This window comes from Phocoena phocoena, chromosome 1 (genome assembly GCF_963924675.1).
Source record: "Phocoena phocoena chromosome 1, mPhoPho1.1, whole genome shotgun sequence".
In the NCBI taxonomy this organism is placed as follows: Eukaryota; Metazoa; Chordata; class Mammalia; order Artiodactyla; family Phocoenidae; genus Phocoena; species Phocoena phocoena.
Window position 1 is genome coordinate 85528967 of NC_089219.1, and position 17868 is coordinate 85546834.

The 17868-nt window shown below is 33.8% G+C and overlaps 1 protein-coding gene across 5 annotated transcripts in view; it reads left to right on the plus strand.

Annotated features, from left to right (window-relative positions):
* The window catches only part of PTBP2 (polypyrimidine tract binding protein 2), an 81120-nt gene extending 63639 nt beyond the window's left edge, over window positions 1-17481 (plus strand). For 2 of the 5 annotated variants that reach the window (XM_065898205.1, XM_065898208.1), the window contains 6 exons: window positions 6082-6236; window positions 7700-7733; window positions 8152-8244; window positions 15409-15625; window positions 15727-15804; window positions 15972-16104. In XM_065898205.1, coding sequence (XP_065754277.1) covers window positions 6082-6236; window positions 7700-7733; window positions 8152-8244; window positions 15409-15625; window positions 15727-15804; window positions 15972-16104 — 710 coding nt within the window. Of the gene's footprint in view, window positions 1-6081; window positions 6237-7699; window positions 7734-8151; window positions 8245-15408; window positions 15626-15726; window positions 15805-15971 lie in introns of all 5 variants that reach the window. The other 3 variants (XM_065898204.1, XM_065898206.1, XM_065898207.1) reach the window with 3 other exon arrangements.
* The last annotated feature ends 387 nt before the right edge of the window (window positions 17482-17868 follow it).

Sequence of the window (17868 nt, forward strand, 5' to 3'; positions counted from 1 at the left end):
ATGTCCATTATATCTCAGTAAAACTGAAAGAAAAAAAAAACTTTGGTTTAAGATTCTCAGGTATAAGAGCAAGAGGGCTAAAGACTTGAAATTGAAACTTTAAGCACTACACATTTATGTTGTGGGAAAGTAAAGAAGTAAGGGATTGAGGGATGAAATAAATAGGATTAAATTAGAAGTGCCTATTCAGTTTAGTAGTTACCATAAAGTTTATTCTTATTCATAAGAATGGGTATAAATCAAATTATAATGGATTAGGAATGTAAATTTGATAAGAAAGTACTTACTACTCTTTGAATAAGTGCTTTAGGAAGGAAGGAGAAATGGGATGGTAGTTGAGGAGCAAATCAGGGCCCAAGAGGAAATGTTTACAGTAAAGGAGTATGCATAATCATTAAGAGTATGTGGTCCAAATCCAGACATCCTCAGTTCAAAAGCTGGCTCAACTTCACTGTCTCAGCTTTCACATTTGTCATGGATATAATGATAGTAATCCCCATGTTTTAAGGCTAGTGTGAGGATTAAATGTTTTAATACAGAGAACTTTTCACAGTGTCTGGCATAGAATGAATGCTAACTTCATATTAGCTAGTATTTGTTTTGAAGGCTAGCTTAAGTCCTAGAACTGATTGTAGTAGATTGGATCAAGAATATAGTGGAAATGTTGGGGCCTACGAAATACAGAGATACTTTTCAGGACCATTGTGAGAACTGGAAGGAATTTTTTATCAAGCTCACAGAGAGATTTAGGGGCAGAGCTGGAGCCAGAACTAAAGTCATCAGCTTTTGATAGTCCATATTCTTTCTTCTCACCATTTGTATCTTTATGAAGAAAGGGGAACAGATGAAGAAAGAGAGAGGACTTTTGAAGTTGATTGAAAATTTGGGGGGAATTCTGATCTCAGTCTTACAAGATACTTGCTGAACATAACAAGGTTGAGAATAGGGTACAGGACTTAAGTCTAGTGGATTTTTAGGGAATTCTTGAAAATAGAATAGGAAATGCGGCTAACATCAAATAAAATGTGGAATCAGTTTGGGGTTGTAGGGTGTGTGTGTGTGTTTTCACTAATATTTTACAAACCTAGATGAAAGCATATCCAAAATATAAGGTTTGATTTATCCAAGTCTGGCATTGTAGAGCATTAATGGATTAGGAACAAGCAAGCCAAAATGCTCTAGACATAGTATAGTCTAGCCAAGGGAGAGCAGAAAGGGAAAGTTATCATATAGGCTAAAAATGGGTTGGTTCAGTGGCTGGTATGTGAGTAGGAGGATCTATAAGATGGAAGAACGAAGTCAGGAAAGGGGATGTAATGTTAGAAATGAATGGCAAAGAAAGAAAAAAAATCAAAGATGTAGCAAAAGAAGTTGGTAAAACAGACTGATACAGTAAAAATCATCAAAGTAGAAGTTTTTAAGAAATAGTGAGACCAGTGTGTCAGATCACAGGATGAGGACAAGAGCTGAGATAGAAGGAAGAAATAAAGCCAGGTACCAAAGTCTTAATGTAATGAGAGAAAATGTCCCAGTGACCTAATGGCTGTTTTGATAAGAAATGATGGCATGGTACGACCTCAAAGACATTCTAATTGGTGATGGCGGAACAGCAGTCTGAAAGTAACATTGGGTGGTGAGATAGTGGGATGAATAATGCACCCTTTACTTTCCTTTGGGGAAGGGTTTAGGGAGGTAAAGATGACTTTTTGAGAGGGTTATAAGTTTCATTAGGACCAAGCAAGCTTTTAATTAAAATTTTTCTCTAAGGAACACATTGAATAAAATGCAATTGTTAATGATAGAAAAGAAAAATGGGTTCTAGAGGGTAAAATAAAAATTGAAGGGAAGCTTGGTGGAAGAGGAGGAATGGATTGTTTGAGGAAAAAATAGCAGCTGTCATTCTTGTCAAAGGTAAAATTTTTATTTTCAAATCAGGAAATAAAATATTGTAAAAACTGCCCCCCTCACCCAGGACCCTATACTACATGAATTATAACAGGCCTCAAAGTCCCACCACCAATCCTCTGTTCAGTCGTATGTGAGAATAACAACCACCAGATGTCTTGAACAGGGAAAAGAAACAAAACAGGGGAAAGAACTTTAAGACCAAAAGATATGATGTAATTGACTTTGGATCGATGTTTCAGAATAGGAAATGAAAAGATAGAACAAATTCTGCATCTCTAAAAAGCATGGATAAAACTGTCGTAGTCAAGAGGAGTCTAAGGAGGTATGACTAAATCTAATAACGGCATCCTGAAACAAAGGACATTAGATGCAAATTAAAGAAATCTGAATACTTTATGGACCTTAATTAATAATAACATATTAATACTGGCTGATTAGTTGGAACATATATCATACTATTGTATGATAGTACAATATATCTATTTATAATATACATGATATATAACTATATCATGCTATAGTAAGATATTAATAATGGGGGAAAAGGGGTGCCCAGGTTATAAGAACTGGAGAATTTTTAATTTTTCTGTAAATCTAAAACTGTTCTAAAGTAAGCTTATTAAAAATTACAGATAAAATTTGCAAATGATTTAAGATAAGTTATCAAGAACAGTTTAATTCTTCAGTTGTAATGGACAAGGTTAGGGATGTCTGTGTGCCTCAGCAGAATATGACCTGAGGGATAGAGGGATAGATAGATGCATAATTTGTAGTCACTTCATCCCTGTGGACTTTGAATCTCTATCAGATACATAGGTACATACATGGCAGTGTGGCCATCCGTCTCAGGGAGAAGGGGCTAGTAATATGTCAGAACTAATACAAGAAATTTATAAAATTCTGGGTGGCCCAGCCAATGAAGATCATTTCACATAGAAGGGGGATCCCTGTGACACCTTCCTTTTCATGTGGCAGTTTATGAAGCTCTTTGACGTTATTTGATTCTTACAACAATACTGAAAGTAAAACACGTTTTTATCCCCCATCTCAATATGCATAAATAGTGTTTTTTACAGCATACCTGCTGCCTTGAAGATGTAAATCGTTAAAATTAAAATAATTTCTACAGCTAAAAGTAATCCATTAGAGCCAGTGTGCATAACGTGTTTTATATGTTTTTTTACAAAGGGAAGATAGTAAATGTATTTTCTCTCACAGCTAGGAGTTAACATTAATATGAAAAATACAGTGCAGAATTCCTTTTCAGAATTCATTATAATAGTACATCATGAAATACTTTAGGTTTTTATATTTTTGTGTAGCAGACAACACTGAGATTAAACCAAAAAAAAAAAAATTACCTTATTGACAAAATTTTTTAGAGAAGAGTATACTGAAGGAAATGGTGGAAACTATCCTTAGAGGCTTTAAAAGTCCAATAGAAACCTCAAGACTATTCTAGTGATTTGGAACTGTGAAAGATGACTGAAATAGTTTTTCTAAGTTACCCGACTAGGAGAAGAAATAGTGGAAGAGAAATACATGCTAGTGGTGCTAAGGACAGTGACTGCCCTCATCTCTTGAAGTACTTTTGCATCATGCTCTGGGCTGCCTAAAATGAAGAAAGAACATTTGGCAAGAGGATAGATCATTTGACTTTAGTAGCAAGTGACCCAGAATGGTGAGAATAAGTGGAGAAGTAGGGAGATGATGAAGTAGCATTTGGATAGTAGCAAGAACAGTGGGGACCTCATAGCTTACATTCCACATTTTGCTGAGCTTTCCATTATCTCCTTACTAGAAGGAGATAAATTGTATCTACTTGGAGCCACAAAATTTCACGAATATTTTCACAAGAAAATTAAGTCTTATTTTTACTAAAGTGTAATGTTGTTTATTAAAACGTGGCATTCTTTTTTTTAAGTCTTTCACACTTCAAAAAGGGCTTTAGCCTAGTCTCTTAATTCTTAATTACCGTTTTTTAATTAATGTTAATTATTATAATTCTCAGTGATTATTTTTCCATGATGTCTTGATGTTTTAAATAATATTGTGCTACCACGGTATCTCCATTACAAATCCCAGACTTAAAGTTTCTTTGAATAAATTTTTCATCATTGAATATTTTGGTGAAGTATTATGATGTTTAATTGTATATTGGCATGGTAGAGATGTATTTTAGAAGAAACCGTTTTCTGCAAAAATGAAGTGTTTAGACTGTTGTGTTTAGACTGATAAATGTATTGATGCTTTTTTATATGTGTTTCATGAATTAGTAATTTTTCTTGAAATATCAACAGAGAAAGACAAATGATAAGTAACTTAAAACTATAAGTTTTGGAATCTAACTACATGTCTAATAAGAGTATGCAAGATCAAAATGACTGTGAGTACATACCTAGGAATTAGGAATGTATCTTACAGTGGCAGCATTTTAAGATACCCATTGAATGTTAAATGGAAACAGCCTATCAAATGTAATGAGAGCTATTATATTTAACATTGAGAAGTTAGTAATACCATAGAACAGTTAAAGTGGTGGATCCTAAAAGGCACTAAAGTCTGTTATGCATGAGTAATTATTAGACGTGAGAAGTTTCTATTTTAAAATTAGATCCTTATTTCTGGATTTACTTTAAAAATGAAATTTGTGAGTAGATACAACACGATTGGCCATGAGTTAATAATTGGTAAACAATTGTGGTGGATATATGGGGCTCATTATTCTAGTCTCGACTTTTGTATATGTTGGAAAATTTCCAAAACAAAAAGTAAAATCTAAAAAATAAAAGTGGAGAAATAAAAAAAGATGGGGGGGAGGGAATCCCCAAAAATGGTATGTGGAGTGGTGGTGGGGGACTATAAAATAAACTCATACAGAGCAAGAATGTAAGTGAGAAACACCATTCTACTGATGGGGGAGGTACTCAGAAAAGATAAAAGGAGATTGGGAGGGAAAAATTTTGTAAGTCAAAAACTAAAGAAGTTAAGAATTGTCAGTCTTCAAGAGACGTTCACCCTGCCAATGAAAGGTCATAGTTTCTGTAAAGTAAAAAGATAAACAAACTTGGCTAAAAGAGTAACATCTGAAACCAGAGGTAACAGCACATCCTTATGACATGTACAAGAAAGCTGGAAAGAGAAAAGAAGAAATAAAACATGAACTTATGGGACAGCAGTACTAAGGGCCAGTTCTACCCAGGTATGTCATGAATTAACTTCATGTAGGTTGAATGTTTGTCGCCTTTATCATGAGGAGGAAAAAAAAGAACATATAACTCATTTCTTTAGTAAACTAATATTTATTGAGAAATAAGCTGGTATGTAAGAATTTAAGGGATGAAAGGAATCCAAGTTTATTGATAATTGAAATACGGATAAAAGATGCTGAGACAAAGGGAATTCCGTGGAATAAATGAAGAATCCTGAAGATGACAGAACAACAGTAAGACTGGAAAGTAGAACAGTAGAAATAAGGAAATGTTAAAACTGGTAGGTAAAGGATAGGAAAATATTGAAAGAGAAAGCTTGTGTGATATAGAGACTTTTTCTCATTCTTTCTACGGGGGAAGTGTTGTAATTGAGAAACTTGTGTTATACCTATTTGAGTGTGGAATTAAGGAAAACAGATTATGGTAAGATTTTCTTTAGGTCACTTGAATTAATTAAATAATGATGTTCAGGGTGATTTTGTCTCTAAAAATGAAGGACTTACTATATATGTTTTGTAAGCTGTAATTATTTGTCTAATTTCAAGCACGTTTATAAAGAAGGTAGCACTTGTATAAAAAAGTGAGTTACTGTTATGTTGAAGATGATTTTTTTTTAGATTTGACTCCTCACTATGAACCATGGAAGTGAATTTTTCAAGTCTCTGACTTGGAGGTATATTCTTTATGCTGTGTTTGCTTTTCCATAGGAAATGGAATGTTGTATATTTAATTTTTTTTAACATAATACAGGTATGTACCTTAGTTCTAATATTTAATGATTTCATTGAAACCAATTAATTTTATCTACTTATCAGCAACTAATTTTTCTAAATGTTATAAACATTAACTTTCAGGAACCATTTGGAACGATCAGCCCTAAGCCGTGCAGCCATCGTGCTTAAATTGGTTTTTGTAAACGACTTGTGTGTGTTTCGTAAAATATGCTTTATTTTAAAATTAGGGCTTCCTGTTGCAGCTGTTCCAGGAGCTCTGAGTCCTTTGGCTATTCCAAATGCTGCTGCAGCAGCTGCTGCAGCTGCTGCTGGCCGAGTGGGTATGCCTGGAGTCTCAGCTGGTGGCAATACAGTCCTGTTGGTTAGCAATTTAAATGAAGAGGTTAGTAAAATAATTTTCTAGTGTTTATTTTTTAACTCCATTTCATTTGTGAAAGTTTTTCATGTTTATTTCATTTTGCACTTGCCTTTCTTTTTATGTACATTCATTAGTCAAAGTATTTTCTGTGTGTTTCTACTTCCGAATAAAATCTATGTACTTGTTTGGGTAATACTTTATTTCCGTAGACAGTCATATCTCTTTATATATATATATATATATATTTTTTAACCTAACTACCTATTTTTCCTAAGAAAAATATGGTGAAGTACTGTAGTTTGGCTTTTTATCTTTTTGTTGTTCTCAAAAGGCAAATGTGATCTAATTTGCAGATGTAACTGTAAAACAATTTTGCTCTTTGCCTTTTCTAATTATTTGCTTGTTCATTTCATGCTTATGTGTCATTGCATTTTTTTAAATCTTATTTTATGTGAACTACTCTAATACATTTTTCTTTGAAGGTTCTTCCAAAGATCTTGACGAGGCACTCTTCCAGTCTTTCTTAGTAATTTTTTCTTTGCAGTTATTAGTCATTGTCTTCTAAAAATATTTTTCAACTTTACCCCTCCCTGAACCCCTCCCACCCCCTTAAATAAAGTTTATTGCTGAGTTATTTTCTTTAGTTGTACATTTTATGTCTGGTATATTTTATTTTGATTGCTATGGAAGCTGGTATGAAATGTGGGAAGCTCAATGTATCAGTTTATGATGTCTAATTTGAATATTTCATTTTTAATTGGCCTCTGTTAATATGAACATTAAGCTATTTTATCATTTAGTACTATTGTCATCCACAGTTCTGCATGCTAAAATGTTTGAATCAGAGTGCCTTTGTTTTTCTCTTAAGAATTTTGCCTGCATTTCATAACCAGCCATGCTTATGCAGTTAAAGTTCAAAGTTTAAAGTTCCTGTGCATGCTTTCCTTCCCTATGTTGAGATGAAATGCTGTAATTTACTCTTTGATATAGATGTACTTTACCCATATTTGTCTTGGATGACTACATTTTACTCAGTTTTTCTTGTACAGTACATAAACCAACCATTTTCTGACCAAATCCTGCATTTCCTATGTACTGACCTATATTTTATTTTTTTTTTGTTCCCCAATTCCTTATTTTTTTCTTCTGCATTGCTGTTTCCCTTCCCCATTTCATCCTTTTCCCTGTGTGTTCACCTTCCCTTTCCTTGTCTTTTCCCAAATGCCCATTCCCTTCCCTGTCTTATCCTTTATTTTCCTTGTCCTTGTCTTCATCCCCTGTCTCCATTCCCTGTGTTCATGCTTCTGTGCTTGAACAAATGTTCCTCGGACCAACTTGCCCCAATTAACCGCCTTGAACCATGATCCATGACCACCTCACCATTCTGCGGGAACCACCCTTCGTTATGGATGATCTGTTCATCTCCGCTCTTCCTCGACTCTTCTCTCTTCTTGTCTTACGCTGCTTGCTCTTCTCTCCTTCTAAAGATGGTTACGCCCCAAAGTCTGTTTACCCTCTTCGGTATGTTATTGTTAGCACTATACTTTTATTATTGATTTGATTTTTGTTTCACCTTAATTCTTATTTGTAGCTAGCACTTTGGCTTAAAGTTGAATAGTAAATCTTTTGCTATTTTTCTTTGCTATTTAAAACTCTCCATAGACACAAAATTTGTTTTAATGCATGCTGATTTATTTTGCATGATCTTTAATTTAATATCATTCACATAGCTTTGAGGGTTTATCAGAGATTATTCTTTTCAAAATTCACTGTTCAAAATCTTGATCTTCTTTATTCATTTGTGAGAATGATGAGTTTGAATGAGTGATCATGTTGATGTCTGAATGTTTCATTAATATGTCAGAAAGATAATCTTTAGCTGACTTGCACGTAAAATTAATTCCATTTTTGGATTACCTCTCTGTGGCTCTAAAATAAGGTGTTTATGGAGATGTGCAGCGTGTGAAGATTTTGTACAACAAGAAAGACAGTGCTCTAATACAGATGGCTGATGGAAACCAATCACAACTGGGTAAGATTAAATTATATGTTATCTATACATCTTTAAATCTGATTTCAAATATATAATCTAAACCTGTGAATATAAACTTTATATTAGTAAGAAGCCATTTATTAATGGCCAGGGTTCAAAATGTCATGTTAATTTTCATATTTTAACATGAATAGTTGTACATGATGAACATATTTGTATTTTTCTGCTGTCCTCTTAACCATTCCTTGTGTGAAGTCTAAGGAAGAAATGTTTTGGCTTCAAAATTACAATAACAATTTCACATAAGAATTACGACATACATATTAAAGATCCTTAGTGTTTTTCATTCCTGGATACTCCTTGTAATCAAAGTTAACGGTTCATATAGTCCATGGAATCCTGATTAACGCTGTGTTATTTTAATTCTTCTAAAGTCATTTGCAAGTATTTAACTAAACTTAGTAAAGAGTCACATGGGAAATGTATTTTAGAGATACCAGGTTCTTATAAAATGAAAAATTGACACCAAATGCCCCACTGTTAATCCTTTTTGAAATCTTAAAATGTACTTCAGACAAGTTACACTTATACTATTAGATAAATAATTGATGACTTAATTAACATCTCGTTTGAATTCATGCACAAAGCCAAATCACATAAATCTAGAATGTAGCTGCATATTCATGGTGTGATTGACTGTAAAGTCAATATGTTCTTAGCTTATAATTCTGTTAGTTGAGATTTGGCGATGATGGTACTTTAGACTGGGTGTACTCACGTTATTAATTCTGAAATTTGCCATTTTTGGGGTAAAGACTAGTGTATTTTTGCTATTATATCCAGTGAGACTCACAAACTAAGAACATGATGAACTAGACCTTTTAGCCTTTGGAGTCAGAAGTAAGTTTGAAATTCTGTGTTTCTTACCAGCTATTATCCATCTTTAGTGGAAGTTATATAAAAGTGCTGATGATGTCATAGATGCTAATTAAATCTTTTCTTCTTCCTCTGCTTGTGTACACTTCTGTACTCTGGTGGGTGTAGTCATTGCCATTGTTTTTATAAACTTTGCGAGTAGCATTTTACAGTTTTTGTTTCATAGTTGTCAAAGCATTCTTAAATGTTTGATTTTCTTCCTCATTGTGTGAGCTGTGGGTGGCATTACCCTCATGTAAAGAAAGGATACGCAATCATTACAGTTGAGAAGTACCTGAGGTAGAATTTAACCAAATGTTTCACGATATTTTTGGTTTTGTTTTATGTAAGGACTAGATAACTGATACTTTAATTTTTGCTATACTTGTATTAGTCTCTTTGGGCTGCCATAACAAAATACCACAGACTGAGTGGCTAAAACAACAGAAATTTATTTTCTTATAGTTCTGGAGGCCAGTAGTTAGGTGCCAATAGATTTGGTTTCTGGTGAGGACTTTCTTCCTGGCTTTCAGACAGCTCCATTCTCCATATGTCCTCACATGGCCTTTCCTCTGAGCCTTTTCTCAGCCTCTGAGGCTCTGATTTCTCTTCCTGTACTTATAAGGACACCAGTCTTATTGGATTAGGGCCTCACCCATGTGACCTCATTTAACCTAAATTACCTCCTTAAAGGGGCCCTGCCTCCAGGTAGTCACATTGAGGGATTAAAGCTTCCATATATCACTTTTGAGAGAATACAGTTCAGTGCCTAACAGTACTTAACATTGATAAATCTTTTACCCCTAATTTTTATAAGATTTTTTTACTAAAGCTTTGACTTACTAATAGCATAATTTACAGGTTTCAAACTATATGTAGTGGCAAATAATTTATTATTTCTCATTGCTGCCAGGTTAGATTTTGCTTTCTTGAAGTATATGTCCATAAAAATATGTACTTGCACCTTTAATGCCTTTATAGCACACACACAAACACACAAATCCTATACAAAACTAGGGCGCGCTATTGAAAAAAATAAGTGAAATTTTTTTAGATGTAGTATACGTTTTTTATGGGCTCTGTTCTCATTCTTTTTGGTTTTCATGGGACTCTGTTTGGAAATACTCATTGTTTTATAATATAGGCAGATGTTTTTATGCTCAGAAAGTAGTATGGGAGAAATAAACGGCAAGGTATAGTCAGTAGTATACAAGTGTGAATGGGATTGTTGCAAATCTTAGAGGCCATGTTAAATCATTTTAGACTAGAGTTTTAAAATTTGCAAACATTAAGATGTTTCAATTTCTACCATAACCTATTTAATTGATACTGGAATTTTCTTAAATTGGATATTTTAGGAATAATATAATTTGTAAATTATGTTTTGAAGTAGTGTACTGATCTTCAACGGTTAAAGTAAATGAGTTCTAAGGAAATGTCAAAGAGTAGTTCCTTGTTAAAATAATTATCTTGTTTCTCCAATTCATATTTTCAAGAACTACTTACAAGAAAGCCTCAACTGTTCTTATTTAATATGTAGCTGCCATCTCAAAAGTAAACTAACTTCTTCTTTAACTACTAAATTATATCTAGCGAAGTGTGCTGTAAAGGGAGTAGGAATTGTAACTCTGGTGTTGTGATATTTGAGCAATTTTTAAGTATGTGTATATATTGGCTTTCACTTCTTCATTACTGTGAGTAATGGAAAACTCTAAGTCGCACTTTGAGGTATTGCTGGTCTCATAGAAGGGAGCTCTCAATAGACCTTCCCCCAAAAAAAAGTCAAAAGAAAGGAGGGAAAAATAGCAAATGATATGGAGAAAATGGGGGAAAATAGAAATTTGAAAGTAATGATAGAATCAAGTCCAGATGTATCAATAATAACAGATGTAAAGGAGTAAATTCATCAATTAAAAGACAGATTTGATTTTTTAAAAGCCACTATTCTTTACAAGAGATGTGAGGTGCAAAGATGTAGAAAGATTGAAAGTAAAGGGATATAAAAAGGATAATTGACAGATAATAAGCAAAAGAAAACTTATGTACCTATATTCATTTAAGATAAAGATTATTGATAAAAGATTTATTAGTTTACCAAGAAGATGACAAGCTTTATGTGTATGTGTGCCTAATGAAATAGCTTCAAAATGTGTAAATTATAAATGGATAGAACTGCAGGGAGAATTGAGCAAATTCACCACGATAATGGAGGTTTTTATACACCTTGCTGAATTATGTCAGGCAGAACCCCCCCCCCCCAAAAATCAGCAAGACGCAAATGATACAGCACAATTAGATTAACAGAATTACACATGTATAGAATTAGGCATCTAATAGTTATACATCCAACACATTCTTTTTAAGTACACAAGGAATGCTTACAGAAAGTGATCACAAACTAAACTATAAAGCAAGCTTCAGTAAATTTCAGAGAGTAAGTATACAGACCAAATTCTCTGACTACTGTGCAATTAAGTTAAAGAGTTAATAACAGAAAGATACATTTAAAATCTCCAGGTATCGAAATTGAAAAATAATTCCAATATCTCATGTCTCAAAGAAGTTATTTTAATGGGAATTTTCAAATATGTAAAACTAAATGGTAATAAAAGTACTGTACATATTAGTATGTGTGGTACAGTGAAAGTGATGTTTTACAGAATGTTTTAACTGTTAAGAATAATGGTATAGGGACTTCCCTGCTGGCACAGTGGTTAAGAATCCACCTTCCTGGGCTTTCCTCGTGGCGCAGTGGTTAAAAATCTGCCTGCCAATTCAGGAGACACAGGTTCAAGCCCTGGTCCAGGAAGATCCCACGTGCTGAGGAGCAACTAAGCCCGTTCACCCTAGAGCCCGTGCTCTGCAACAAGAGAAGCCACCGCAATGAGAAGCCCGTGCACTGCCGTGAAGATACTGCCCCCACTCGCTCCAACTAGAGAAAGCCCGCATGCAGTAACAAAGACCCAACGCAGCCAAAAATAAATAAATAAATTTATAAGAAAAAAGAACCCGCCTGCCAATGCAGGGGACACAGGTTTGAGCCCTGGTCTGGGAAGATCCCACATGCCGGGGAACAACTGAGCCCATGAGCCACAACTATTGAGCCTGCGCTCTAGAGCCTGTGAGCCACAACTACTGAAGCCTGCATGCCTAGAGTCCATGCTCTGCAACAAGACACTGCAATGAGAAGCCTGCGCACGGCAACAAAGAGCAGCCCCCTGCTCGCCGCAACTTGAGAAAGCCCGCACACGGCAACAAAGACCCAACACAGCCAATAAGTAAATAAATAATTTAGAAAAAAAAAGAATAATGGCATAAACCCAAGGAAAAGAGATAATAAAGACAAGACTAGAAATCAATGGTATAGAAGACAGTTGAGAGAAAAAAAAAGAGCTAAAAGTTGGGTCCTTTGACAAGACTAATAAACAAGTGGATATCAAGATTCATTTTTTTTTAAACGGGAGAGGCAACACAATATTTTTAATTATAAAGGGGATAATTATTGATAGAGTTCTAGTTCCACATTATGTAAACTGTACGTATTTTTTTTTACCATCTTTTAATTTCTCGTTATTCATTACTATTTTCAGAGATAAAGCGAGAGGTAGAAAATAATACTCAACCAAAAATGACGTTTCCACTATGCAGCATTGACTTTTTTCTTCTTGATCATTGATTGCATTGTTCATTGATGCCATATTTCTTGGAACAGATTTCAAGATATTAGAGTCCTGTTATTTAAACTTGATTCATTTAAAATTTTTCTAATCATTTCCTTCTGCTTTGTTTAATCAATATATACCTCCATTTTTGACGAGCTTTTTATTTTTTAATACCCTTAAAAGCCCCGGTATTCTAATTACCCCTTTCCTTAACCCCCATCCACTTTAAATTTACTCACATCCTTTTATCAGCAATCAGCTGACTAGAATCTCCCTTATTACGTGGTTACTTTCTGAGTTAGCTGTTTGGTTGTTTTGCTTTATTTTTAACCCCATTTCTCTATCATCCATCTCCTCTTGGTGCAGTTACTTACTATGCCTAGGACCTCTTGTCTTGTTATTTGTGCCCTTCAATATCTCAAAGCTCAACTGTTTGTGTAGTATTTTTATAACTTCTCAAAAGCTGCACTAATACACCTTTTCTTATGACAACCTTAGACGACTACTTTATGCCACTTTATTCCCCAAACTCATTCCTTATAACACATTTTGTATGAGGTAATAGCACTTTATTATAAGCAAAGTTCTGTTCACTTAAAACAACAGAATTAATAGAACCTTAAAAATATTTTATAATTCAAGTAAGCTTTATTATAAAAGGAGTTTACATACCATCACTATGGATAATTGAGTTGATTTTATAAGTATATGCGAAATACAGTGTAAGGAAGTTAAGGCCTGACAGCTTATTTTTTTTATTAGCCTCAGTTAAAGATCTAAGAAAAAACTATTACAAATGTATAACACTGCAGTAAATCAGGAAGAGTAAACTTTTTTTTCCTTCCAGTTTTGAGATATAATTGACATACAGCACTGTGTAAGCATTAATGATTTGATTTGTATACATCATGAGTTGATTATCACAGTAAATTTAGTGAACATCCATCATCTCATATACTTATAAAATAAAAGAAATAGAAAAATTTCTTGTGTTATGAGAACTCCTAGGGTTTAGTCTCTTAACTTTCATGTATAACATACAGCAGTGTTAAAATTATATTTATCATGTTGTACGCTACATCCTTAGTATTTATCTTATAACTGGAATAGTAAACTTATTTTTACAAATTAGGGAAGCTATAAATGAAAAAGATTTTTTGGAATGGTACCTTATACTTCTATAGCATTTTCCTTTTCAGACCTGTTTTATATTTAACTGGTTTATTCTATACAAGTAAGTATGACAAGATGCATGGATTTAACAAATTCCGGGTATCTCCTCTGTCAGATTGTGTACTGTAGTATACTAATCAAATTAAAACATTTGAGAGTAGGGATTTTATTCTCAATTTCCTGCTCTTCCATACTGCCTTTACCTCTCTGTTTAATACTCTAATACTTTGAGTAGTCAAATAGACCTTCAGTTTAGCTAAACTATATGACTTATGACATGGTTTTCTTCAGTTGTGACTAGTGAATAAAACATAAAACGTATAACTGTTCTCTAATCTCAGACCAGTTCTTTTAGTTGAAAAGTAACCCAACTGCTGCCTCAAGAAGTAGCTATGTGATGTTCTGTGTTTAGGCACTGTGCTGTGTGCTGTGGGGAGAGACACTGGTTCCTGTTTTCATGTATCTTACAGTCTGAAGGAGGATATAAATAATTAAAATGTAATGAATTTATGAAAATAAGTAAAGGGTACTGCATGGGGGAATATCTAGTGAGGTTCTGAACCTTTTCTAGAGGATGAAGAAAAAGCCCTCTGAGGAAGTAATACTAAAGGATAAATAGATTAGGGGGGATAGTGAAGGACATAAGAACTTGTTATAAATAGAAAAGCATGCACACGGGGCTAAAGGTAAAAAAAAACTAGTGTTTAAGAAAATACGTTTTGTACACCTGGAACATTAAGTACAAGGAGTACAGTACTAAGATACTGTAGGTTCCATGAGGAGGGCTAGGATGGTTCTTGTCTTACCACTTGATTCCCAGCATTAACAAAGTGGTTAGTATTGTATATCATCAATAAATGTTTATTCAGGGAGGCTTGATAGAGATGTTAGGGTCAGACTGAGAAAGGCGCATAAGCCATGTTAAAGAAAGAGTAAGTTTAGACTTTATCCCTAAGGGTTTTAAGCAGGTAGTGACATAGATTTGTATAGAATGGATTGGAGAAAAGTAGAGAAAAATCCAACAAGACAAATTAGGAGACTGATTGAGTTATCCAGATAAAAAAATAATGGCAGTGAAAAGTGTAGAAATAGAAGATGAATTTGAGAGTAATTAAGAGGATGGGTATGGTAGGACTTGGCAATTAGGATATAGATCAGCAGGGAGAAAATGTTGCAGATGAGTACTAAGTTTCTTTCTTGGGCATTTAGCAGGACTGTCAAGGAAGAGGGAGACTCACATTTTGGATTTTCGTTCTATAAAAGAAGCTGGCTTTTTTGCCTCAATGCCTTGTCTAGTGCAAATGAACTTGTTTTGTCACCAGTGGCTGTTGTAAATTCATGATTTATTTTAAAATCATAACAGAATTCAGATATTTCAGCTTATCTAAAATGAGAATTATTTTTGCTTTGAACCTTGATACTGTCTTTTAATAGGCATTCTTCCCCTTTATAGCCATGAATCATCTTAATGGACAGAAGATGTATGGAAAAATTATTCGTGTTACTCTGTCTAAACATCAGACTGTACAACTACCTCGAGAGGGACTTGATGATCAAGGGCTAACAAAAGATTTTGGTAATTCCCCACTGCATCGTTTCAAGAAACCTGGATCCAAAAATTTTCAGAACATTTTTCCTCCTTCTGCAACCCTCCACCTATCCAATATCCCGTAAGTATTAAAGCTGGAGTAGTTTATTAAGGATATACATTTTAGGAAGAAAATATAAACATTTTTTATTAATTGTTACTCTTTTTCTCTAATTTTCCCAGTCCTTCAGTAGCAGAAGAGGATCTACGAACACTGTTTGCTAACACTGGGGGCACTGTGAAAGCATTTAAGTTTTTTCAGTAAGCAAGCTTTCTTGTCTTTAAATTAGTGACTTGATAGAAGTAAAAGTTTTCTTCAAGTAGTTCTTTTTGTTTCTAGAAGTCTTTGATTCTGGAATGGGCAAAAGTTAAGTATTTAAGCCCTTCCTAATTTTTATGAAGTATCTAATTTCATAATTTTGTTTCAGAAGAGATCACAAAATGGCTCTTCTTCAGATGGCAACAGTGGAAGAAGCTATTCAGGCCTTGATTGATCTTCATAATTATAACCTTGGTGAAAACCATCATCTGAGAGTGTCTTTCTCCAAGTCAACAATTTAAAAAAGGGGAGATTGAAGATTGGCGATGAATCACATTGTTTGGTGTCAACACCTATTGACTGTTCAGAAAAGTGGGGACCAGAGTTTGATTTTTTTTGTTGTTTTCTTTTTTCTTTTCTTTTTTCCCATGCTGTTATCATTCCTTGGTTATAAAATGAAATGGCATATGTAAAGGCAGAGTTATTAACTGCTCTTTTTCATCTGTTCTGTAGAGAAGCCATTTTTATTGTCTGTTTAAAATTTTAATTTTACTTTCCTTTTTCAACTTAGTTGACATACGTGCCTTAAAAAGGAAAACTAGTGTTGCTATTGTGCATTTGCTAGAGAAAGGAATTGGTTGTCTAGGGCACATTGTTAAATGGGAGTTAACAATATGTTTAGGCAGGGGTGTGTAAAAAGGGTTAAGTTTTTGTTTCTCCTGCTTGGAACTTATTTTGAATTATTGGCTTGTCACATTTCTTTCTATTTAATCAAATAAGATACATGATACTGAAAGAATAAAGCAGCATTTTTTTAGTTTTTACTACCTTAGGCTTTATTGCTTTAAAAAAAACATTGGCCTTTTGTATCTCACAATTCTGGTCTAGATTCAGTTATGAATGTAGGCATTAGTTAAAATTAACAAGATGCAGAGTATTAATTTCTTAAGACAACAAAGTGATTTCTGTAAGTTTGAGCCCTATGTGGAAAGCATTGTGGAATCTTAACCTTTTTGTACACACTCTTGTGGGACGTATCATATAAATGTCAGCACTAAGTAACGTCTTGTTTGTGGCTGAATATTTTTCGTAGATGTTTTTGAAGTTGACATGATTTATGTGCATTTAAATATATATTGCCATCCTTAGTTTGTAATTAAGATTTGGAATACGGTTGTGGATTTCTGAGCATGTGCAGACTGGTCTAGCTAGTTCAGGAACTGGTGCATGTATTTTTCAAAGATAAAAGAAAGTGTACTGCGAAAATTTGCAGGAAGGTTAATTTTGTGGCAGTTTTCTAAAACTGACAACCAGGTGGGACCAAAGTTTATGTGCCTTTAGTCTTAATTTACCTTGCATTGTAATATTCAGTTTTAATAAATCTTCAAAATATTTTGTATTTAGGAATAGATCTGACTTTGACTTTAATAAAAACATGGCTCAGAATCTACAGGTCAAATTAATTTGAACAGTTCTTGTCAATCTGAATTGTTGATTCTGTTTAAATGACCAATACTTTTTCAAATTGATGTACTTAGTTTCAAGGTTCATAGATTCTGTTATCTATGTAGACAGAATGGTCATGTATATTTTCTATTAGTTGAGTTTTTACATCTTTAGAAATGTAAAATTCAGTATAGTTTGAAAGCGGCACAATTAAAAATTAATTTTCTAACAAAGTTGGGAGGTTTGATGGTTGTTTAATTTCCTTTTGTGTGTACTCTGCTTACCTCTGTAGCATGCTCAATAAACACTTCTGTAGCTCTGTATTCACCTTTTCTGTCTTTCTCTGCTGCCTTTTCTCTCTCTTCTTTGTTTTCACTCCACTGTGCTTCTGAATTCATGTTTATTCTCTGCCAGGGTGGGAAAGGAATAATAATATTACAATTCTATGGCTTTATACCATAAATAAATCTAGATGCTGTGAAAATATACCAGCTGGTTTTTTTTTAATTTGAAAGATGGTAACTGCTTTTCAGGAGGACACATATTAAACATTTCCCACCCTGTTATAATCTACTGCTTTAAAGACATAACTTTTATTGTATCTTGTTAATTCTTTCTAT